Source organism: Glossina fuscipes, unplaced genomic scaffold (assembly GCF_014805625.2).
Source record: "Glossina fuscipes isolate IAEA_lab_2018 unplaced genomic scaffold, Yale_Gfus_2 148, whole genome shotgun sequence".
Taxonomy (NCBI): Eukaryota; Metazoa; Arthropoda; class Insecta; order Diptera; family Glossinidae; genus Glossina; species Glossina fuscipes.
This window is the reverse complement of record NW_023998491.1, coordinates 222,579-244,328: the sequence shown is the minus strand read 5'-3', so window position 1 is coordinate 244,328 and position 21,750 is coordinate 222,579. Positions and strand designations below refer to the sequence as shown.

Sequence of the window (21,750 nt, the reverse complement as noted above, 5' to 3'; positions counted from 1 at the left end):
GACGGAACAATTTAAATCGATTTACAATTTGATGCTGATCAAGAGTATATATACTTTATGAGACGTCTGAAGCTTCCATTGTTTTGATAAAATAAGTGTGCCCCTCCCCATCCTTCAGTGATGATTTTATATCCATCATCGAAACCACTTAATAGTTATAACTGGAATTATCTAAAAATCAATAATTATTTGATTTTTCTGAGTTAAAAAGTCGAAACTTTACTAATAGCTTGGTCTAAACTTGAACCCCGATTTTTATGTTCACCAAATGAACTTTGTTGCCTTATAAAGTACATTTACTCCGGATTAGTGGTATTACCGGATTTATTCTATCCGTATAGTTTTGACAATGTCATTTTTGAGATCAAGTGCAGTATTTTTATAGATATGTTGCTCTGCTTGAAAGCGCACCCAGCAAGTAAAATTTGAAAATAAGCTGGATCTGTCATTGAAGATGATAGGTTTCAATTATATATGTAATATATAACGTTATTGTCGACAAGGCCAATCGGTTGAGAACCCTACACTAGTAAGCCCAATACAACAGTTCATCTATTTCCGTGATGTATCAAAACTTATATCCAGTTTTCATGTAAAGACATATTTAGCTCCCAAGGTCATAAGATCGTATCTAAAAAATAGAGCTGCGTGATCCAAGTCTGCTACGACTATAAAAAATTAAAACTTTTTGCCATGTAAAGTATTTCTTCCCATAAGAATGTTTATGTAGGCGGAGGTTCACAAAATAGACAGACGTGGTCCAGATTTAGTTCAGTCAAATTTTTATATCAAGATATTATTACGGAACACTGGTTAGCTTAAAAAATTTTGGCATTTAAAAGCTTACTTCTTGCACGAAGGCGTTAAAGGGGATGTCCCTGTAAAACTGATTTGATCCAATCAATTTTGAAAAGTGCTCTTCACTGGACCAAAGTCAATGAGTGCATTAAACGAATACCTTGTAAGTTGAACATAAAACGATACGACTGTTGTCCGATGGACAAAATTGATCGATCTAATAAAAGTTAGATCTATCTGTAAGCCGTCTGGACAAAACAAACTTAATATACCTAATACTATAAAATATATAAACAATTATTCTTAGTAGCCATAAAAAAATTCGCTTTAAATCGGTGTTTTTCTCATATATCTTTAGTTAAATAAAGATGTGATTGGAAGTTATCCTCACAGCAACTGGTTCTTCTTTGAGGTGGGTTTCGCATTACATTACCACCAGAAACATGTTTCATTTAAAACACTAGATTGTGGTTAATGAACGATTTACATTAAAACGTAACAGTTTCTCTTAACCAAACAATCGTTAGGCTAACGAAAAGCAGTCTAAGAAGTTTTCAAACTAACTTTTGTGAAAACTTGTACCAACAACTACACGACGACGTCATCCTGAATTTACGTAGAATTTATAACACCTTAGAGAGATAGATAGTTGTGAACAAACCGCTTAACTTATTAACTTATTAAAAATGTAATCCAAAAGGTTTTACCTAAAGGTAGGTGCAATACAGAGAGTTAAGAAGAGAAGGTTCGGACATTCAAAATAGTCGAGAAATAATTTACTTAAGGTTATGTCGTGATTCTTTTTCTTTAATTTACTTATGATGGCATCAAAGTTGTATTTTCTACTTTTGAGGTTATGTCGGAGAACTTACACTTGTTTGCAGGTCCGCACACTCAAAATATTTGAAAAATAGTTTACTTACAACATTGTGACTACATATGAAACTATCGGTAATGTCTGCCAGCGGCGTACTTTTACGATAAATTGAACAATTACATGTAGGTTCGGAAAGAACTCTCTTAGTTTAGCGATGACGTGGCAAAGTGCGAATTGATGCTACGTAGAATAGAGGTTTGTGTTTCGTGAAGTTGAAAGGGAATCGTGCTTCGTGACCTACTTTAACTTTGCAAGATAATTGATATCAATCCCTGTGATCAACCAGTTACGTGAGTAGATCGCGCAACTGAAGCAGAACGTGCAGAAGAAATCAACAGGAAACGGGACACTTTCCACCATAACAATGTCAGACCCTACAAATCTTTAACGGTTAGGCATAAATTAATATAATTGGACTGGGAAGTTTTGATGCAGACGCCGTTTAGTTCGAACTGACCACAATTTGTCCCGCTCTTTGCAGAACTCTCTTAAAGACGCATAGTTAATTTGAAAAACATTCTATGAAGATCTCTTGATTTAGTTTTTCGCCCAATAATTCCAGCAATTCTACACTGATGGTGTTATGATTTCGTTAGAAAACCCACAAAAGGCCATCGATCAAAATGGCATATAGTTGATTTAGTAAATTTAACTCAAAACAAGTAAAAATACTATTCAATATCCTACATCACCCTGGGGTCTTGAATTCTTTTAAAAAAGCAATTCCTAGTTATATCGTAAGGTTTCAAGTTATTTTCCAGTTAAGATTTTTTTATGCGTTTTCTTTTATGCGGTTCCTATCTACCGCCCAAAAACAGTTTTAAGTGTACGTAACGATTTTTCAAAAAAAAAACAAGACGGACAGACAAGCTTTAGATCAGATTCAGAAAGTAAATAATTCTGAATCGGCCCATATAATAAAATGTGGATCCATCTCAAATTTTTCTAAAAAACTTATTCTTTCCACCGTTATCATATTTCTAAGGTTCGACTTTAGAAAAGCTTTGAAATATAATTTAACTTAAAAGGGAGGGTGATATATATTCTTTTTGTTCAGATTCATTTCGTTGTCACGCATAGCTTGCAAGCGCAGGTAGTAGATGACTAGGTGGATGTTTCTCTTAAGAGTGAAACATTTTGAAAACTATTAACAAACTTTAAAAGCGAAATAATAGTGTGTTTGTGAATATTATATATTCATCAGCATTGCTGTGTTCAGTGTAGTGTTAAATGTATATCACCTGCCACCACAGTTGTCACTGATTGCTCAACGTTTTTGTTTGCATAAGCAATTAAAACAAAAAAAATCTTTTTTAAGTTAAAAGAAAAAACCAATTGTTTATAATTTTTTTTTTTTTTTTATAAAGAAAACAAAATTCAATGCGCTGTTGGCATGATTAACTTCACTACATGCAATTTGCAACGCATTAAATAATTCTAATAAAGACTACAAAGTTTCTACTATCGAGCAGAGGTGGGCAACAGATCTACGATCAAGTGGTTTTCAGTAAAGCAATCAAGCATATTAAATTCTAAGGAAATGCAAGCGGCACGCCTTTTAATATTGTAACTAAATATTCTAAAGAAAATCAGAAGACAATGTAGAATTGTAAAACTGAGTCTGAGAATCAGGCCTTAGGATTTCTTCTAAGTTGACCTCAACTTGAAAATTTAGTTAGCGTAGGCATAGACGAACAATAATAAGTCGACTCAAAGTCACTCCATGTGATATGTATTTCTAGCTGTGGCAAATAAAGTAGGGAAATGAATGGGCTTTCAATCTAAATGTAAAACTTACCTCAGCCTTTTGCTACTAATGATATTACTTTCCGCTCGATTTTTGTTTAAAACTTTTTTTCATCGCGATTCAACCAAATGAAACATCTCAGAATGTTAAATAATTGTAATTTTTGCACATATCGCAGTCTTCGCCATATTCCAAACAGAGTTGTATTTTACAACTCCATTTTGCTTCGGCGAAAAAAGAATCAATCAAGTCGTGTTCTTAATATTTGTTCATATTTTTATGAGACTTTATAGAGAAAAATTTTAGACATTAAAGCGAACTTCTTTGCTAAAATGAAGGGGCTAGGGAGGGGAACTAAGATGAATCTTGAACTAATTTGCCAAATTGTAGAAAATTTTCTTCTTTTTAATTCTGGCGCCTGCAAAAGCTATTAAGAATCTAAGAATAAAATCTCTTTCGTACTTCTTTCTCCGTATTACACGAATAGAAAGCACCGCCCGAGTGAACTCTGGCCATATTTAAAAAAAAAGAAAAAGAAGACAAATAATGATATTAACAAGATTTAAAGAGGATAATAGCCCCTAAGATGGCCAATAAGCTGGTTACCAAGTAATAGGTAAATATGCGAGAAAATTTGCCCATAGAGGAGCAATTGTGGGCAGCAAAACGTTTGCCAAGCGATTGTTGCTCAGTAAGCGCAAAATTGTCTTGTTGATGTTTATCATGAATTGATGATGAAGTGATTTTTACTAAATTACTGTTAACTGAAAGGGTAGCAAATGACTGCAAAGAATTGCTAAAGTAACCTATTGGTCATTTTCCTAATTTCCTCCTTTCCTCATTAGTTTTAAAAGAAAGAGCTGCTCTCGCTAATCATTTGTAAGAAAGAAAGAGAAAAACTTTTTCTTTTAAAGTTGGTCATCCCTGGCCTATAGCATCACATGGGGTGTATAACGAAAAGCACTGTGCATAGTGTTCCTAAATATTTCGTATATTATTTATTATGCTTCACTTAAAGCGATATTTTAAAATCATATCGATTTCATTAGTAATTCTATGCGAAATTTATTGTTTTAATCTGCTTTTTTTTTTCTCTTCCTCTCTCTGTCTGTTTCTCTCTCTCCTTAAAACCACAATTTACCGCAAAATCAAGCAAACGGCGGCAATACTAATAATAATAATGATAGTAATAATAACAAAACAAAAAGCAACGCAGAATAGTGATGAGCTTTATAGTTTTCTTTTTACTCATTTTCAGTTCATTAACACTCAAGTGTCACATATAACCGTGTTTGACACACTTACTTAAAAAACCGCATCAGAGAAAAAAAAAAAAAAAAAAGAGTAAAAATATTACTTGTTTTCGTTGTTGCTCATGGTTTTATATTTTTTTTTTTATATTTGCGGTACTTAAGGTGGTTAACAAATGGAGAATTTCCTCAATACAACAACGATTTCTTTTCTTTTCATTTCGTTGACAAAAACAAAGAGAAACTTTTTGTTTTTTTGCTGTTTGTAGAAAATAAATTTTCAATAAATTTTAATAAATAAACTTTTTTTGTCCAAAAAAAGAAAAAAACAAGAAAGGAAATGATAATCGTTTCAGGTTGACTGAGCAATTAGGGCTTATATAAATCATTAAGTCTTTGTTCTGTTAAGCATGATTGTGCTTGCAATAAGCCTTTGGATGGCACTCGTAAATGCTTGCATTAAATTTTATACTGATGTCCGTTATATGTTGAAAGTTGTACAAGTGAAATATAAGAAAAGACTGCCTTTACAGCGCTTTCATTGTTTAGCTACTGTTACCTTTGTGAAAGCATTGCGCCTATTTTTAATCCTCGTCTATCATTATCAATCTATCAATAACTAATGCTTAGGTTCAGGCTTACTACCACACGGTAATGTAGTTTGCGATGGGTGTATGTGTAGGCAACATTTAGAACGATTTGTCCTTTCACTCCGCTGCTTGCTTCAGTACATAGGTACAAGTTATGATTGGGTGGATGTATGTAATACCCAGAAAAACTTAAGGCATAGCCACCTTTCGTTATATCGATCGCTTCAGGCCCATCTTCTGAGCTTGTCTGTCTCTACGTCCATCTAATGTGCGTCCATGTACTCTTGTATTCAGGCCGCAAATTTTTGAAATATTTGGATGAGTCCTCTTAAGAATGGACCATTCTCCATACAACGCCTTATTTGAATGACATATGAAAATGATTTTTTAAATTTTTGAAAAAAAAAAAATTGCTTAATAATCGAATATTTCGGCATTCTGAATTAATGTGAAAATATTGGATCGTATGGGTCATTTTTTAACTCCTTTCCATATAGTTGTTTCTATAAAAATGGAAGGTTCGCGTGACAAAAGATCTAATTTTTAATACTTCGTAATCAAAATTGTTCCATAACAGCAATTTGACATAGAAATTGATCTTACGAGATTTGGATTAGGGACGTCTATTTTTTCAACTCTACCACTTATAAAAATTTTCATGAAAAATTAACTGTTATACAGCAAAAATCTATATAGCTTTTGATTTTTCATAAACCGAAGCAATGACTCGGTGCAATTTCGCGGTAGTATCCTAAAGAGTCCTTTATATTTTTTTTTTATGCCTGATAACAAAATGCAGTAAAAAACAAGAATTTGTTTTGGTAAATAAATGATTGTAGGAAGTTTGAATGGGATGGCACCCATCTTATATGAAAGTTTTGTAAAAGGTAGGTGTTTATATGATAACAAAGAGTAATGTTTAGTATTTTAGAGAGTTTACTGTGCCAAAAATTTGATCCACGTTGGTCCTTTTCTCAAACTTCCTCTCATATAAGGATTCTCATTAAAGAGGTAAACCTTTATGTAACGAAAAGGTATAGTTTTTCATATTTCATGATAAAGATAGGTTCAGAGTTGCATTACGCAAGGTGGTGTTTCGCCTTATTCAACTTATCCTAATTTTTGCGATAGCTTTAAAAAAAAAAAAAAAAACGATAAAGCTCTTACGAGACTATAAAAGCCCCGAAGACGAACTGGACAGATGGACGAACGGATATCGTCAAGTCCGTTAAATATCCATTGTTACGTTCATTCCGAATATGTGAAATATTCCTGCATTTGTGGCACACTTTTCTTTGCTAATCATGCTCCTTTAACTCATTAGTATAAAGTATAGAAGAAGAATCAAACAAGTAAAAAGACTATAGTGCGTCGCGGCTCACCATAAAATACCCTGCACCATCCTATTTTTTCTCCCCTTCACCCACCAGTTACTTATATAACGAAATTGACGAAAAAGTGATCTAGCCCGAATCATTTTCAATAGCATCTTTGGGCCAAAACAACTTGGTGTACCAAATTTTATGACCTATGGGTTGTACATAGGAAAACAGAAACAGACAGATGGACGGACAAGATTAGATAAGCGTCAAAAAGTGCTTCTGAATCGAAGGGTATAATAAAGTTTGCGCCTATTTCAAGCTGCATGCACACACGCACAAAATTAATATACACTGGTAGTGCACTTGGTGCGGGATATAATGAATGGTAATTGTTTTGTTGGTGTAGGGTTTTGCCATTTATAGTGCTTTAATGCCAATAATAAGTTTTCCGGTTCTGCAGATATTGTTCGGTATTGACAACATTTCCTGTAATTTTTTTTTCGTCGTCTTTTTTTCTTTGCTTTTCTTCTTCTTTGTTTTTTTTTTTTTTTTTTTTTTTTGTTACTATGGAAGCATGAAATGCGAAAAAAAACAAAAAAAAAACAAATTTGTAAATAAATTTTTTTTTTTTAAACGATTTCCGTTAAAGAAGAAATCGTTTAAAGGTTGTTTGATGAGGGAAAAATCGAAACTTTTCCTTCAAATAGTCGCTTAATTTACTTGCGTTACTCTAACGCTTTTTAAAATTATATCCGGCCTTCAATAAAGTAGTAAACGGAATATGTGTTAATAATAAACTTTTAGTAATCTCCACTATTTATATTATTTTTTAAATAATTATTATGTTACTTATGCTATATTTTTATTACATTTTTTCTTTTTTTTTTTATTAACATCAGCTTTTTTTCTCGTAAAGTTGGCACGCAAGCGTATAGATTGTATGAATCATTTTAAAAACCACACATCAGACAGCATTTATATCCACCAAGCACTTGCTGTTGTCTTTTTTTTTTTTTTTTTTCTTCTTTGCAACCTCTCACTATTTCTTTTTATTATAAATCACGGAAAAAAAAAAGTAAATAAATTTTTATTTGAAGGAAAAAAAAGCCAAAAAAAAGTTACTAGAACCACATTTGTTTTCGTCACGTCCTTTGCGTATCGTTCGCTAGTTGCATGCGTTGACGACAACGTTTGCGATGAGACTGAATACAAACTAAACTTAATCGCAGACATTAAAGCCATAAGAGACTTGAAAATATATAACAAGAATTGGACATTAGAGCAGATAGGTTCATATAGTTTGTATAATAAAATGGAGAGGAAATAATGAGTGCTTATGTGTAAGTGCGCGTGTATGTGTGCGTGTGTGTCTATGTATATATGTATATATATGTATGTATTATGCGGATCTTGCAACTCTAGCCAGTAGTCAAGAGTCAGCGGCAATAATAATAATACAACAGCGACATACAACATGACATACTTTATATGATACAAAAAACAAACTAACTACAGTGACGGCGTAAAAATTCTGATTTAAAAAAAAAAAATAAATAAATAATTTCTTATATAATATAATATATAGAATTAATAAAATAATTGTTATCATTTTTATTACTATTATTTTTTTAACATAAACAGATTTTTGCACTTGTTTTTCAGATTTAAAAATATTTTCACTTTTTGTAAAATGTATTCTTTCCTTTTCTTGCCAATAAAGAAGAAAATATAGAATCAAATCTTTTTTACACGATTTTAGAATAACACGGTTTCCTAATGAGAGCAAATACATTCTGCCTCCTCACCAGACAAGGAAGTTGATAGATTGTTTCATTAAATCGAAATGGAATTCCTCTCCTTTACCAAACGGGGAAGAAAATTTATATATATCAACTCTTTTTCTACGCGGTCTTTTTTACACATTTTGAAATCACACGATTCACCAATGAGAGCAGTCAAAGAAGCTGATAGATTGTTTCATTAAGTCGAGATGGAATTCCTGTTCTTCACCAAGCGGGGAAGAAAATATTGAACCGTTTTTTCTTGAAATTCTAATTTTGACTGTGTCTTACAGAAACTTATGTAGGCAGCAACGAAATATAATTGAGAAAACATTGTGATCAGAAGTCAATCGGTTCATGCTCGCACATGTGTTGTTAACTTGGCCAATAATAACGGACGAAATTCTTCACTTGAATCCAAGCCGACAGTTGCGCTAGTTATACCCGACATCGCATTTTTGATCCAGTTCGTAATAAAGGTGCACACTTATTATTCAGTAGCGATAAATAGTTGGGAAATTGATTTTTATTTCTAATTTCAGTTGCAATCTTCATATGTTGGTATGTACTTACATTATTTGTAGAGCCGATAGCCTGTCTTGCTAGTGCTCAATGTCTTTTTTTTAGTCTAAGAATTCATTTCATTAGTCTAAAATTAAAATACTAATAATAATAATAATAATACATTATTTGTAATTTGTTTTTTGTATGAAAAATGAATGGTTTTTGTTTTATAAATATGTAACATGGATTTCATTATAACTTTTTTTGCACGGTTTTTTGAAAATACCTCTAGAGTTTTTTTATCTTACACAATTTTTTAAAGTTGTGAAGCACATCACCAAATTTACCATATGACTCATTTACACGATTTTTTTGCGCGATTTTCTAAGAGACGTAGCTAGCGCTTAAAAAACAAAAGAGTTGTTTGCATTGCCTTCTTAGATGAAGATGAGATTTTGTTGTCAAAACCGTTTTATTGCTAATCCTGAAGTCGCAAAAGTTGGGGATAGAAATGTGAACCTTGAGGTAATTTACGTACATTTTTGATTCATATATTAACACGTTCGCGGACATTAACAATTTCAGGGAGCTGCAAAAATAGACAGGCAATTATTTTTGAAACTAGTTGTAAAATCCAAAATCGGATTATACATATATTATAAGAGTAGTCAGAACATCGTATTTTAACTGTTATATGATATGATTGTTATAGCATCCACGACAATATAGATGAAATGTATATTAATTACAAAAACTTAAGGTTACATGAAATTAAATGAACAAAAATTGGCTTTAAAATTTGAATGCTCTAGCATTCACGTCATTTTGTATCACTATGAAAATGAATGCTATAGCATTCGCATCCGCGAACGTGTTAAGATAAGTTTTTAAAATGAACAGGATTTGCTTGGAAATATGGTTCCAGGAGCTAATTTATCGCGGCGTCCTACTCTTCATTAGGCCCGTGGGAATATTGCTGTAAAATTATCATAAGGGGTAATGTAGCCTAAGAATTACAGGAAGACGAGTGAATTAGTTCACTAATATCTTTCCTCTGTAAAATTGTACGTAACATTAAAGCATGCAAGACTATTAAGGAAGGCATTACCAACAATCTAGATAACTTTGTCGGTAAAGAAGAACAGCAAGAGTAAAGATTTGTAGGCAATCCAACTATATGCAGTTAATTCTGTGAGAGAATAATGAACTAGGGACATCTTACTTCTTAACGTACTGACCGGTGACGCTTGCAATGATGCAATGAGGTTTAATGTCGTTTTTCAATCACGTCTCGAAAGCAACTCTTCCGCTCTAATGTTTTTCCATTTCAATCTAGCCTTAGTCTTCTTACACTTATCTTTGACCTTTTTCATTACGGAACTGAACTATTTTGAGAAAGTGGGTACACTTTTCCTTTCCCTTTTTTATCTCGATCACTGATGAAGCGGGGTGGTTTCCTTGTATTAAAACGGAAGTGTTTCAAAGATCTTTTCAAATGTAACAGTTTGTTTGGAACGTAATTTCATTTTTTTTTTTTTTTTTTTTGAAAATTTACGACTTCCTTGTAGTGAATATATACTTTATTGAATCTTTTGCCATCTTTCTGGCAGTAGCATGATTCTACGCTCATAAAATTTTTGTTCTTTGTTAGCAAAAAATAGTAATCCAGACGATTATTGACCTCCTCATTTCAAGTAAAAAATTTTCTAGAGACCGGAGCAAACAATAATTAGAAGATGGCAAATCCGCCAGAATATGGTGAGTGTGGCAGTAAACCCCCATTCAAATTGTAACAGCTTTTAGCGAATTACAAACTTTTATGAGGTCCCGCATTATCTTGTTAGAACACTATATCTTCTCGGCCTCTTCCGGGCTTTTCCGTTCAAACAAATCATTCAGTTTCTCCAGCTCATGACAATACATTTCAGAATTGATCGTTGTGTTGTCTGGTAAAATATAAAAGAAAACCCCCTTTGAAATCCCACCAATCATCGACTGTTATCGGCAACAGGCCTTGGCTTGAAAAAAAAGTTGAAAAAATTACTTTCCGAACAATCTTACTCATCAAATTCTAAATTGATTTAGGCAGGTCGGTCCATCCGTCCGTCTGTGCAATGTCTGTGGTAAACAAACAGGTGATACAAAAATGAAGATGTCCGCTTTAATTTCCGCAAAAATATTCAAGGTTTTCGTACACGGGTAAGTGCTGAAATATGGATCATATCGGTCGAAGAAAGCAGCTACAGCGCAACCTAAACTGAAAAAATGTCCTTACTTGCTTTTAGGCTTTTTTACTCGTTGAAGGTATGGAAGATACGATTTTCTTTTCTTTTTTTTTTTGTCCCAGTTATCGAACCTGAAGAAAGAATGTTGTATTAGACTCGAGTCTTAAAGACAAACGATTTAATTGCTGAATGAAATACTTAATTTTATGACATATCAAACTTGTTTTATTAAAATATATTTGGAAAGCAGTTTAACTATAGATAGTTCTTATATTCCAAGAGTCCCAACCGTATGTTGGCAAAAGCCACCGCAACAAGAAAGCATTATTGTTTAAGGCGTATAAAAGGTTGCCACAGATTTGAAAATTTCAAAGCACCTTAGCTTTCCAATGAGACATTTTCTTGTGAGCACGAAATTATAGGTCTTTCCATCAAATTCATTTATGAAAGAGTAAACAACGCATTCAAACGGCTCTTTAAACCCTTAAATTTAGTATGTGTGGATTTAAAGGCTGCCGGCTAATTTAGATTAACTTGTCATTGCAAGCTGCACCGCACTTGATCACCCGCGGCCATTGAGCCGTTTGCTGCGATCCGTCTAAATAGCCGATTATGGAAACGCAAAAAATTTTTTTGGAATATAAATAGATGCTTGCATGTATTTTGTTCACTTCTCAGTTCAAACAGAAGGAACATTAGTACTAAATATGTTAATCGAAATATTTTCCATCATTTTCTACACCTTTTCCCCCTTCTTCATGCAACGTGGCGATAACGTGGTTTGGCAGCGATTCAATCATCGAACCCCTTTTCGCATTTCTTTAGTATCTCAAAACCGCGCGCCAGTCAAGCCATGTCGTATCGATCTGAAAAGCATCAAAAGGCGCTATGTCTGGTAAGTACGCTGGGTGCGGCACAATTTCTAGTTCGAGCTGCAGTAGTGTATTCTTGGCAACTCTTGCAATGTGCGGCCGATCGGCATCACCATAAGCTTCTAAAAGTATCTCAGCAGATTCCTTTAAATCAAACTACAGAACTAATGGATGTCGTAAATGCATTTTTAAGAGTTCCATGACTAGCGTCTGTATACACTGAATAACTCAACAATACTAAAAGGAAAAACTTTGTTTTTTGTATAGAGAAAAGGTTAAAATAGTCGGAATTAGCCGTTATGTACATTGATACTTCACATTACTCTATTATTTTCACGAATGGATGTCGCTAAACCAAATACATGCAATAATCCATTATTAAAAAATGATTTAAGGACAAGAGATCATTCGTGTCGCTGTCGGTTCATGCACCTAATTTCTTCTAATTGTATTTTATATACAACCTACAGATCGTAATATTTGAAATATTTCTACGAAATTTTATACATTTACGTGCTCTGGTCAAAGGACTTTGTCCATTCAAAATTGATGAGAACGTTCTACTTCGAGCAAGTAATTATATAAAAAAAATATTCTTAACTTCCAAACTTTCTCGACAAGGAACGCTGATTAATAGTATTTCACTCTTTGAGTGTAATGTATGTATGTACCGTAGAACGTTTCTGCGAGAACTAAGGCTTTATATGATAGAGGGATTTAATTTTTAAAATTTCATCATAAAGATGATTATAGTAGATTAATATAAAAATAAATTATAAAAAATTTAGATCATGAAAATCTATTTTTCAGAACACGCCTTCTACAAATGCTCTCGATAAAAGTTCAATTTTTAGTGCTTCAACAGGGTAATAGGTAAAGAATAATAAGCTCTTGGTTAAGGAAATTCATTCTCCTATATTTGCACCACTCGGTAAGTTTACCTCTTAGGTCCGCTGCTATATTGAAGAACATGCCTTTACGAAGTATAAATATTTTGATATTTTATGGTGAAAATAAATGACGAACTGTCAGAGGCACAGGTGTGCAGTTTTTGTTCAGCTTCGCCCCAAGTGGTTTCTTTTAAACAAAACAGCAGACAAGTAAAACCCGCCGAAGTGGCCGAGGTGGCAAAGGATCTCGACTAATAAGTTAGTCGTTGTGGATTCAAATTTCAAGGGCAGTCAAGTTTTCAATAAAGCCCACAGTCTTAGACGTTAGTCCTTCAAGTCTTTTGTTTTAGATATTATTTCTCTGGCTAAATTAATTACAATAATTATAATAATAATAATGATCAGTTTAATTAAACTCTCTTGCTATTTCTGAATTTTTAGACTATTCAGTTTTTTATTTTATTTTATACCTTGCACTGAAGACCTTAAGAGCTTTTTGTTTTTAGTATAAATAATAAGTAAGAAAGAAATCCCAATAATAATAAAATTTTCCAATTAATGAATTAATATATTTTTTATCTTTTTTTATTTTGATATTATATATATATTTACACGTACGCCACTGTTTAAATGATTCTTTCACTTCTACACAAAAATTCATATAATACACGTCATCATTAATATAAATAGAAAACGCATTAATACGCTCTACGTAAGCATACCGTCCACCATCATTTCCCACCCGACCATATATATGCATAGAGGTGTGTAAAAAAAAAAAAAAAAAAGAAGCGAGCAAACAAAGACCAAGCCGGGCGTACGATTAATGATATAGTCTCGGTCTGCTTTCAGTATTTGTATCCCATCTATATATATATATGTATATATATATGTATATATATATGTAGATACATAAACACCCATTCAAATAAACTAATAAAAGAAGTTGTTGAATCGAGTAGAATGAGAATAAAATAAAATAAAAAAAAAAAAAGGCAAGATATAAATGTGTTGATACATATATAACTCTAGTGGTCATTTTATATAAACAACAAAAACAAAAGCAATTCTGAAAGAATAAAAAAAAAAAAAAAAAAAAAAGGAAAAGAAACCCGTAGAAAGATTCTCAACTCTCTAGAAGAAAACGGAGAAGAAGAAGAAGAAGTGTCGTGTCGTTGGCTTTCTATGAAAGATCAAATAAAAGATATAAGACAATTAGATAGATAGATACAGACAAACGTATATATATATATATATATATATATCTATATCTATATAGAGAGATAGAGCCAAGTATTCATTTAATCCTCATAAATGTTTTGCTTTCTTATTTTTTCCTCTATTAAGGCCAAAACATTACACAAACATCACACTTAAGAGTCGTGGCTGGTGAAAGACCTCTGGTTCGTATTTTGTCACTTAAGAAAAGACTTAAAGTACTTTAGCTAAAGTCATTGCTCGTCATTTTCTTTGCTTTACATTAAATTCAATATCAATACAAATAACAACAACAGCAACAATAGCAACAACAACAACAATAATATGTTAAGACCAGTTGATACGAAAAATGCAAAAAAAAAAAACAACAAAAAAACAAAAAGCAACAATAGCAACAACAGTAGCTATCATAAAAATGTTCTTAAGTCCTTTTAAGACCTTGTTGCTGCTTGGTCGGTTGACTGCATAACTCCAAGCGATGATAATATTAAAGATGTTGATATTGCCATACATTGTTGTTGTTGTTGTTGTTGTATTGTACGCTGTATTTGTGAATATATATGTGTGAAGAGTATAACTGAATCAAACCATCATCTAAGGCAGCTGACTTTTAATTGCAAATCAATGGAACGTAAAATGAGATCGAAGACAAACGTAACGAAGAAACGTTTGCTGGACAAAAAGCATAAAAGCTGTAAAGCAACAATAAAACTATTCGAAAGCAATAAAACGAAACAAAATAATATATGAACATTAGATAAGGCCTAAAAGGAAGACGAGCAAAAAAATTAAAAAAAAAAAATAATTCAGCCTTGACTTTGTCCTGCATACCGAATAAGAAGACAGATAGATTTATATGCAATATAATAATACTAACAACAACAACAGCAGCAGCAGCAACAATAATATTAAAAGAAAACATGTTTTGTAGGCTTCTGAGAAAATAAAGCAGAAATCGAAAAAGAAAAATAAATTAAAAAAAAAAAAAGCAAAAAAAGCCCAAACATGTTTAACAGGGCTTTGCCTTTTTTTGGTCAAAGCAGATAATTTCGCTGACAGAAAAATTTAAAGACAATCAACTTATTATGATCGATTGACGTAAATACAATACAATGAAAGAAAAAATGTTTTAAATTAAAATTTTCGTAAAATTTAAAAGTTTTTTCTTTCTTAACACATTTGAAGAAATGAAAACAATGATATTTTCTACAATATTTTATATATCTTCTTATTATCAAGGGCAAGTCTATTTCAAAATTCGAAATTTTTATATATCGTTTTGAAGACTTGAAAAGTCTAACAACTTTGGTTTTTTTTTTTTTAGTAAGGTTTCACTTGCTGCGTGATACCTACAAAATCTCCTCCTACTGCTCCTCTTCAAAATTATCCTAACCGTGGAGTACAAGGTCACGCATAGAAATGAGCCGTTTCCCAAAACCAAGGGTAAAAAGTAAACAACATTTTTGTGTAGCACTGCCCTTTAAAGTCTTATTATTATTTCTTTTCCTCAAGTTCAACAGTGTGGTCGAGGGGACCTACACTTAATACCTCGACAAAATCTCAATAAAAGGCAAAAAGCCAAATTTGGAGCATTTGGAGCAAAGGTATACCTGTATAAGGCCTTTAATATGTATATATATATATATAATAAATAGAACTACTATATATATATACGTATATATATATAGGATATATATATATAGGATATAAATTTATGAATATAGGAATAAATAGAACTACTTTTGCATAGATATATATATACGTTCCTCATTTATTCCTGATGGATTAGTGTAGCTCATTGACATGACTTAAGGACATACTTAGAACGGCTAAATTCCAAAAAATCGGAATTAAATTGAAAACTTTGTAATTACACCAGACATAGATACAAAATTTGATTAACATTTATTGGCTTTATAAAATAACGCAAAGGTATACAAGTCTTCCCTACTCAAAGTAAGAAGTAAAAGTAGACCTCGGCAAGTATCCTGACAATGAACGAAGAAGTCAAGGCAACTACAAGACAACGCGTACTAATCGCTTATCTTGCAGACATTGCCTCTTCCTTTTAATGCAACTTAAACTAAATTATTGGATGCTTTGCAACACTGCTCAAGTCTAGTAAGTAAGTAGAACCGTCGTAATTAGGTTAATATGACACAAATGTGTTGCGGACGCTCACAATGATAAGATATATAAAGCAACGTTTAATATGAAATGAGTTCAACACAACACGAATTTTCTGTTTTCATCCTGAAACAAGTGAAAAAATGTCATTTTATCTGAAACGAAGATTAGATAGGGAAATAGGAAATTTCATAATTGATTCCGAGTTCATTAGCTAATCGTTCAGATCCACCCCACTTGGCAACTAACTAAGCTATTCCGGGAAACATATTTTTAAAAATTTTTAAATTATCAATTGTAAGAGTAATGTGACGTAACTGATTGACAATATTTTGGATTTTTTTGGTTGAGGCATCGCGTCTGTTTCTCTTTTTCGTTTTTTAAAATAATCTCTTAACATTACTTAAAAACATATGTGAAAACTTTCAAATTTCTACATCGAATTTTTGAATTTGTCATGACGATTGTATATGACTTTCCGGACTCATAATTTTGTTCGCGTTTTGCGTAGTACATCCAGCAACTAGAAATAAAAGGCTCAAAAACTATCAGATATATTTTGATTACATTTTAAACATTTGAATTGCAGTTATATGTTGTTCACAAAAACAATACTTAGATTGTTCCCAAATTGCGTAGCCTAACTATATAATCGTTATGAACTTCGATATATTATTTTTTGATTTCAATGCACTGCTTACAGGCTTTGAATTTTCCCTATAATAAATATTGAAAACAATCACAAAAACAGCCCAACGTTGAATACTTTGCACCAGGGGTCGGCAACCTTCTTGGCCGCAGGTCAAAATCAATCAAAATGCGAGTATTAAAGAGATATTTGAGTCGGAGATATTTTCGTATTAAAACAGTGTTTAAGTAAATAAAATAAGTAAAAAGATTATAGTCAGGCAACGCCCACCACTAAGTACTCTACACCACGTTTTCTAACACTATTCTAATTTTTTTACAGAAGGCGAAAATTATATATTGTTTCTAAATAAAGGCCAACTTTTGAAGAGCGGGCCCAAAACGCAACCTAATGTAATATAAGTCCAAATTTTGTAGAGATCATTTTTGTATGAAATTACTATAATGTTATGGCTCAATTTTCGTCACCACGTATTAAACAAAACTTAGACTTTTCTGGTCTACAAAGGATTAATTTTTTTATGTTAAATTACTGTTATGAAGTATTCAAAATGACAACTTTTTGTCATATAAACTTTAATTTTCTTTATATGAAGGGATTCACAAATTGCCACAACCGGTCCAAAGTTTTCACACCAATTTAGAATGCCCAAATGCTACCTACTGCGTTCGTCCTTCAAAACACATCAATGTACCGAAATATCTCAAAAATTGCGACCTATAGCTTGAACACAGATTTACATGGACAGACATCAGACGAACAGACAGGCTTAGTTCAATTCAGGCTATGATTCTGAATCGTTAGGTACAGTAAAAAGTGGGTCTATCTTAAGCCCTTCGGTGGGTTACGTTCAACCGCACTACTATAATATACCCTATAGCACAAGGGGTGTAGGTATAAAAATAAAGTTTATTAAGAAAATAATTACAAAACATAGTTCAATTAACTTTGATATTAATGGGTCCTGGCTTATGTGGAACTAGTGACGTCAATTTCGTCAAGTTTGCTTATAGTTGGTCGTTTTCTTATTTTGAAAATGGTTGTTTCATGTTCATGTTTTATAATTTATTTTTATGTATTATACTTTATTTCCGGAACTAAAGTGGGTCACTTGAAATTAACAAATGAGTCACTCGGTGACTGCGTTCATAGCTTGCCGACTCCTGCTCTGGACCGCTTCATTTGTTACACTTATTCATAAAGCGCCTTCTCAGAATGAGGCCTTTCAACGGAAATGGTGGAAACAGTGATTCGGTCGGAATCATTTTCGATAGCATTCGGCCTTCGACCAAAATAAGTTGGTATCCCAAATTTCGTCAAAATATCTCAAAGACAGACGGACGGACAGACAAGCTTGAATCAATCCAGAAAGCGACTTTGAATAGTTCAGTTTAACAAAAGCTAGTTCCATCCGAAGTACTCCCCCTTCAAGTTCAATATCACATAGACTCATTTTAAAAATAATTGTAACTGGATGAGTATCTGCATTCACATGTATTTTGTTTAGCACTTTGCCTGTGAGCTTATTTTTCAGGATATTTCCTTGTTTTGCGCCATATTAGCTGCTACTTAGTCTAACCACTGTTAACAAGTGATGTAGGATATAAAAAGGTTACCACAACTTTCTTGTTTGATTGAATTCTTTCAGAAGCCGTAAATTTTGAGATTAGGACAATTGAAACAGGAAGAGCAAACAAGACTTAAACGTCGAAACTCGGACCTGACGTGCACATAGCGAAAGCTTCAAAAATTTATCGTGCGACCACTTTAAATTATTGATTGAAAGGACATTATTGAAAGCCGAGGTAAAGTGAAATTTTTCTCGCGTCTAATTCTTTTGAAATTTCCATAAATTAATCATAGTCCCTGTTCAAAGCGCGAGTACAACAGCAAAATTTGAAACAAGCAACGGTCTTCCCACAGAGTTGCGTCATTAAAGTCGACACAATCACATTTATAAAGAGCAACATGAAAGAAGTTATAAAAGAAACATGTAAACCATTTTGTAACGACTAATGCCTGTAGATCCTCTCTGCCTGTGTAATTATCGCACTACTGACTTTATTATGTTTAGGGCTACTATTAAGCGCTACTTGAAGAGGATCGGAGTTTGTAGAAACGGACGTTCGTGTGATTGTTGAGCTAGCTAGTTCGGGAGATATGAAAGGTTTTAAAATTTTTGTTGCACGCTGTCATTCAAAAAAAAAATTATATTCACATATTATTCAATACAGTCATAATTAACGAATTTGAACTGCACATAGTTCTTGTTGTGCTCCGAAGATGCTAAAAATTTACAAATTTCTTTGATATCTTTCATAAAAAAATTATTGAACCAAATGGAAAAAGCCGCGCTTGTGCAATTTTCAAAGAATCATAATAATTAAAATCGAAATTGGCTCGATTCCGAACCTGAAGCTCGGACGTAGTCATCAGTTCCTCAAATAACTAACAAGTTTGCAAAAGCCATGTTTCTAAATGTATGTTTTCATTCATCTTACGATTCACTCTATACATCGATATGAAACTTGAATCGATCGGCTCTTTAATAAAAAGCTACTTGAAGTGACGTGTCTAGATGCGGTTTTACCTTTACACATATAAGTTAACAACATATCTGGTTAGTTATTCAGGCTATGTGATGTATGAGAATGTGTGCGAATGTAAATGAGTCATTCATAAATGCATTATTACTTAAAACCGCATTCATTTGGTTCAACTTACCTTATTTTAATAGTGCTTCTAAGCGTTGTTGTGTTGATTTTGCAGTTTCTGTCCTATTAGACGTTGTTTGTTGCTTTAAAAGAGCAGCTAATTGTAATAAAGAATTTTTTCGCTGTGTTTTTGATTGCACGGCAACAGGTGGTGTTGAAATTTTTGAAGATTGTTTTGATTTATGCTTTTTACTACTATTCACTTTGGTAGCAGGAGATTGAGATTGAGTTATTCGGGCATTGTTCGATTTTGATTTCACTGTCGGTTGTTTCGAAACAAATTTGGTTTTATTTATTTGCTTTGTTGCCTCCACACTTGGCTTGCTTGGTATTAAGACTGTTGGAGTTTTTACTGGCAGATGTTTTTCTTGGTCAAAATGCTGCTTTGGTTTATTAAGACCAGCGTTTTTATTTGCCTTATTCTTCTTTTTCTTTATACTCTTCAAGTGTACGTCACTGACCGTTTCCTCTTCTTCTATAGGCAAGTTTGCATTTTTATTAAGCCGTTTCTTCTTTTGCGGTTTCTCCATTTTTATTAATGTTTTATGCTGGCACAGCTCACATTTGACTTTCATATAGTTTGTTATGCGTTTTTTTAACCATTTCGCACGTCGTCTTTGCTTCCCTGTCAATACATTCTTGTAATGTTCCTGGTTAGTTTCTTCTAATTTGGCTATTAGTTTCAATGCTTTAGCCCTAACAGGCACTTGTTGACTATGTGGTTTTAATTTAAATTCGCTTTCATGCCAGAAACAACCACAATGTGAACACATTTGACTTGTCCCGAATTTCTCCTTTGGCATTTGCAGTTTTGTGTTCGCGATAGTTCGACAATTATTACTATAAAATACGACAGACAAAATGTGTAGATGCACAAACATAGTTAAATATTTCAAATTTTTGCCAGCACTTACATGTAATCGGATTTTAATAGTTTGTGTGCGTGTGTTTTAGGTTCTAAAGCAGCAGCACAGTCCCATAACAATTTCACAGTGTTTTCAACGGACATCTTTTTACGAAAATTGCCTTCCCTTTTTTTGGATGTTGAGATTAACTAAATTGCTTTGAAATCACGTTCAAAAATAATAAAAGGCTGTGTAAAATTGAGCCTTTCACAAGCATATGTAAAGTCTTCTTCTTCTGCGAACAAGAAACATGTAAACAAATTGATTCTTCTTCTTTTACATCGATTTTTTTGAATGACGACGGGTTGATATCAAACTCGTAGGTAAAGATAAGACGTGAATAAATAAGTAACAAAGAAGTCACTGAAACCTTATTTTAATTATTATTTTTTGTGTTTTCACTTTTGCATTGTACAAGTTTGACTTCTTGTATATTTGTATGTCGTTAAAGATAAGTAAAATTAACTCGAATTATCTAATATATAATCTCCACCCGCCACTGGTTTTGATTATTAATATAGTAATCAGCTGTTCTATTCGTTATCGTTTCCAAAGATATTTGTAGCTCCGTTTTTTGTTCCTTTTCTGATTGTTTGAAAACACAGAGGTATTAAAAAAAGCCACTCAATGGGCATTGTGGAATACCCCGAGATTTTGAATTTGATCAGCTTGAGCATATATTGTACACAAAGTAAATAAATAGATTAAAATATGATATTGAAGCAAACATCCCGAACATATAAGTATGTTTGAATTTGAAATATTTGATTTTGTATGGAATATTGCGGTATACTAACTCGCCTTTCTGTTTGTAGTAATACCAAGAAGCAGCTCTAAAGCAGGTTTTATCAATGGCTGAAAATGTCTGGGATCGGTTTTTGGTTTCAAAACTTTTCGTCTGTTCAAAATTTTACAATTGATTTGTTATTTTAAGTTTATATATTCAATGTTACCTTATCGTTTCTTCTGCTAAAGGGAGTTTTTATATAAATAGTAAACGAACACGTACAAGCAATTCGTTATCCTTTTATTTTTTATGAAAAATAACTCGCCTATATTAACAGCGGTAATAGCAATAGAAGTAAGAACACTATAATCAGGTAAAGCGGGCCATTGAATGCCCTACAACAGAAAACAACATGATGATTTATAATAATAACGCTGTCAAAAAAGTAAATTTTTTTATTTACTAATATTTAAGAGAAGGAAAAGAAAATGGTCAAGGTTTCACTATTTTGTAAATGTACTTTAATGTGAACATTGATTAGAATGTAAATTGTT

The 21,750-nt window shown here is 32.6% G+C and overlaps 1 protein-coding gene across 2 annotated transcripts; it reads right to left on the bottom strand.

Moving 5' to 3' along the window:
• Positions 1-8,283: 8,283 nt before the first annotated feature.
• LOC119641379 lies at positions 8,284-20,664 on the bottom strand. Of its 2 annotated transcripts, XR_005247822.1 has the most exons (4): positions 20,479-20,664; positions 19,575-20,404; positions 8,657-9,014; positions 8,572-8,583 (listed from the first exon to the last, which is right to left on the bottom strand). XR_005247822.1 is itself a non-coding variant. In XM_038039994.1 (3 exons), exons 1-2 carry the CDS (start codon positions 20,571-20,573, stop codon positions 19,576-19,578), a joined length of 924 nt encoding a protein of 307 aa, XP_037895922.1. In that variant the 5' UTR covers positions 20,574-20,664; the 3' UTR covers positions 8,284-9,014; position 19,575. The 2 variants fall into 2 exon arrangements, 1 of the variants encoding a protein (XP_037895922.1); XM_038039994.1 differs by having other exon boundaries at positions 8,284-9,014.
• Positions 20,665-21,750: the final 1,086 nt, after the last annotated feature.

Bases quoted from the DNA above. Each gene is read 5' to 3' on its own strand.
- LOC119641379 (XM_038039994.1), bottom strand. From the start codon at position 20,573: ATGTCCGTTGAAAACACTGTGAAATTGTTATGGGACTGTGCTGCTGCT. The intron at 20,405-20,478 runs GTAAGTGCTGGC...CGTATTTTATAG, and splicing joins CTATTAAAATCCGATTACAT to TAATAATTGTCGAACTATCG.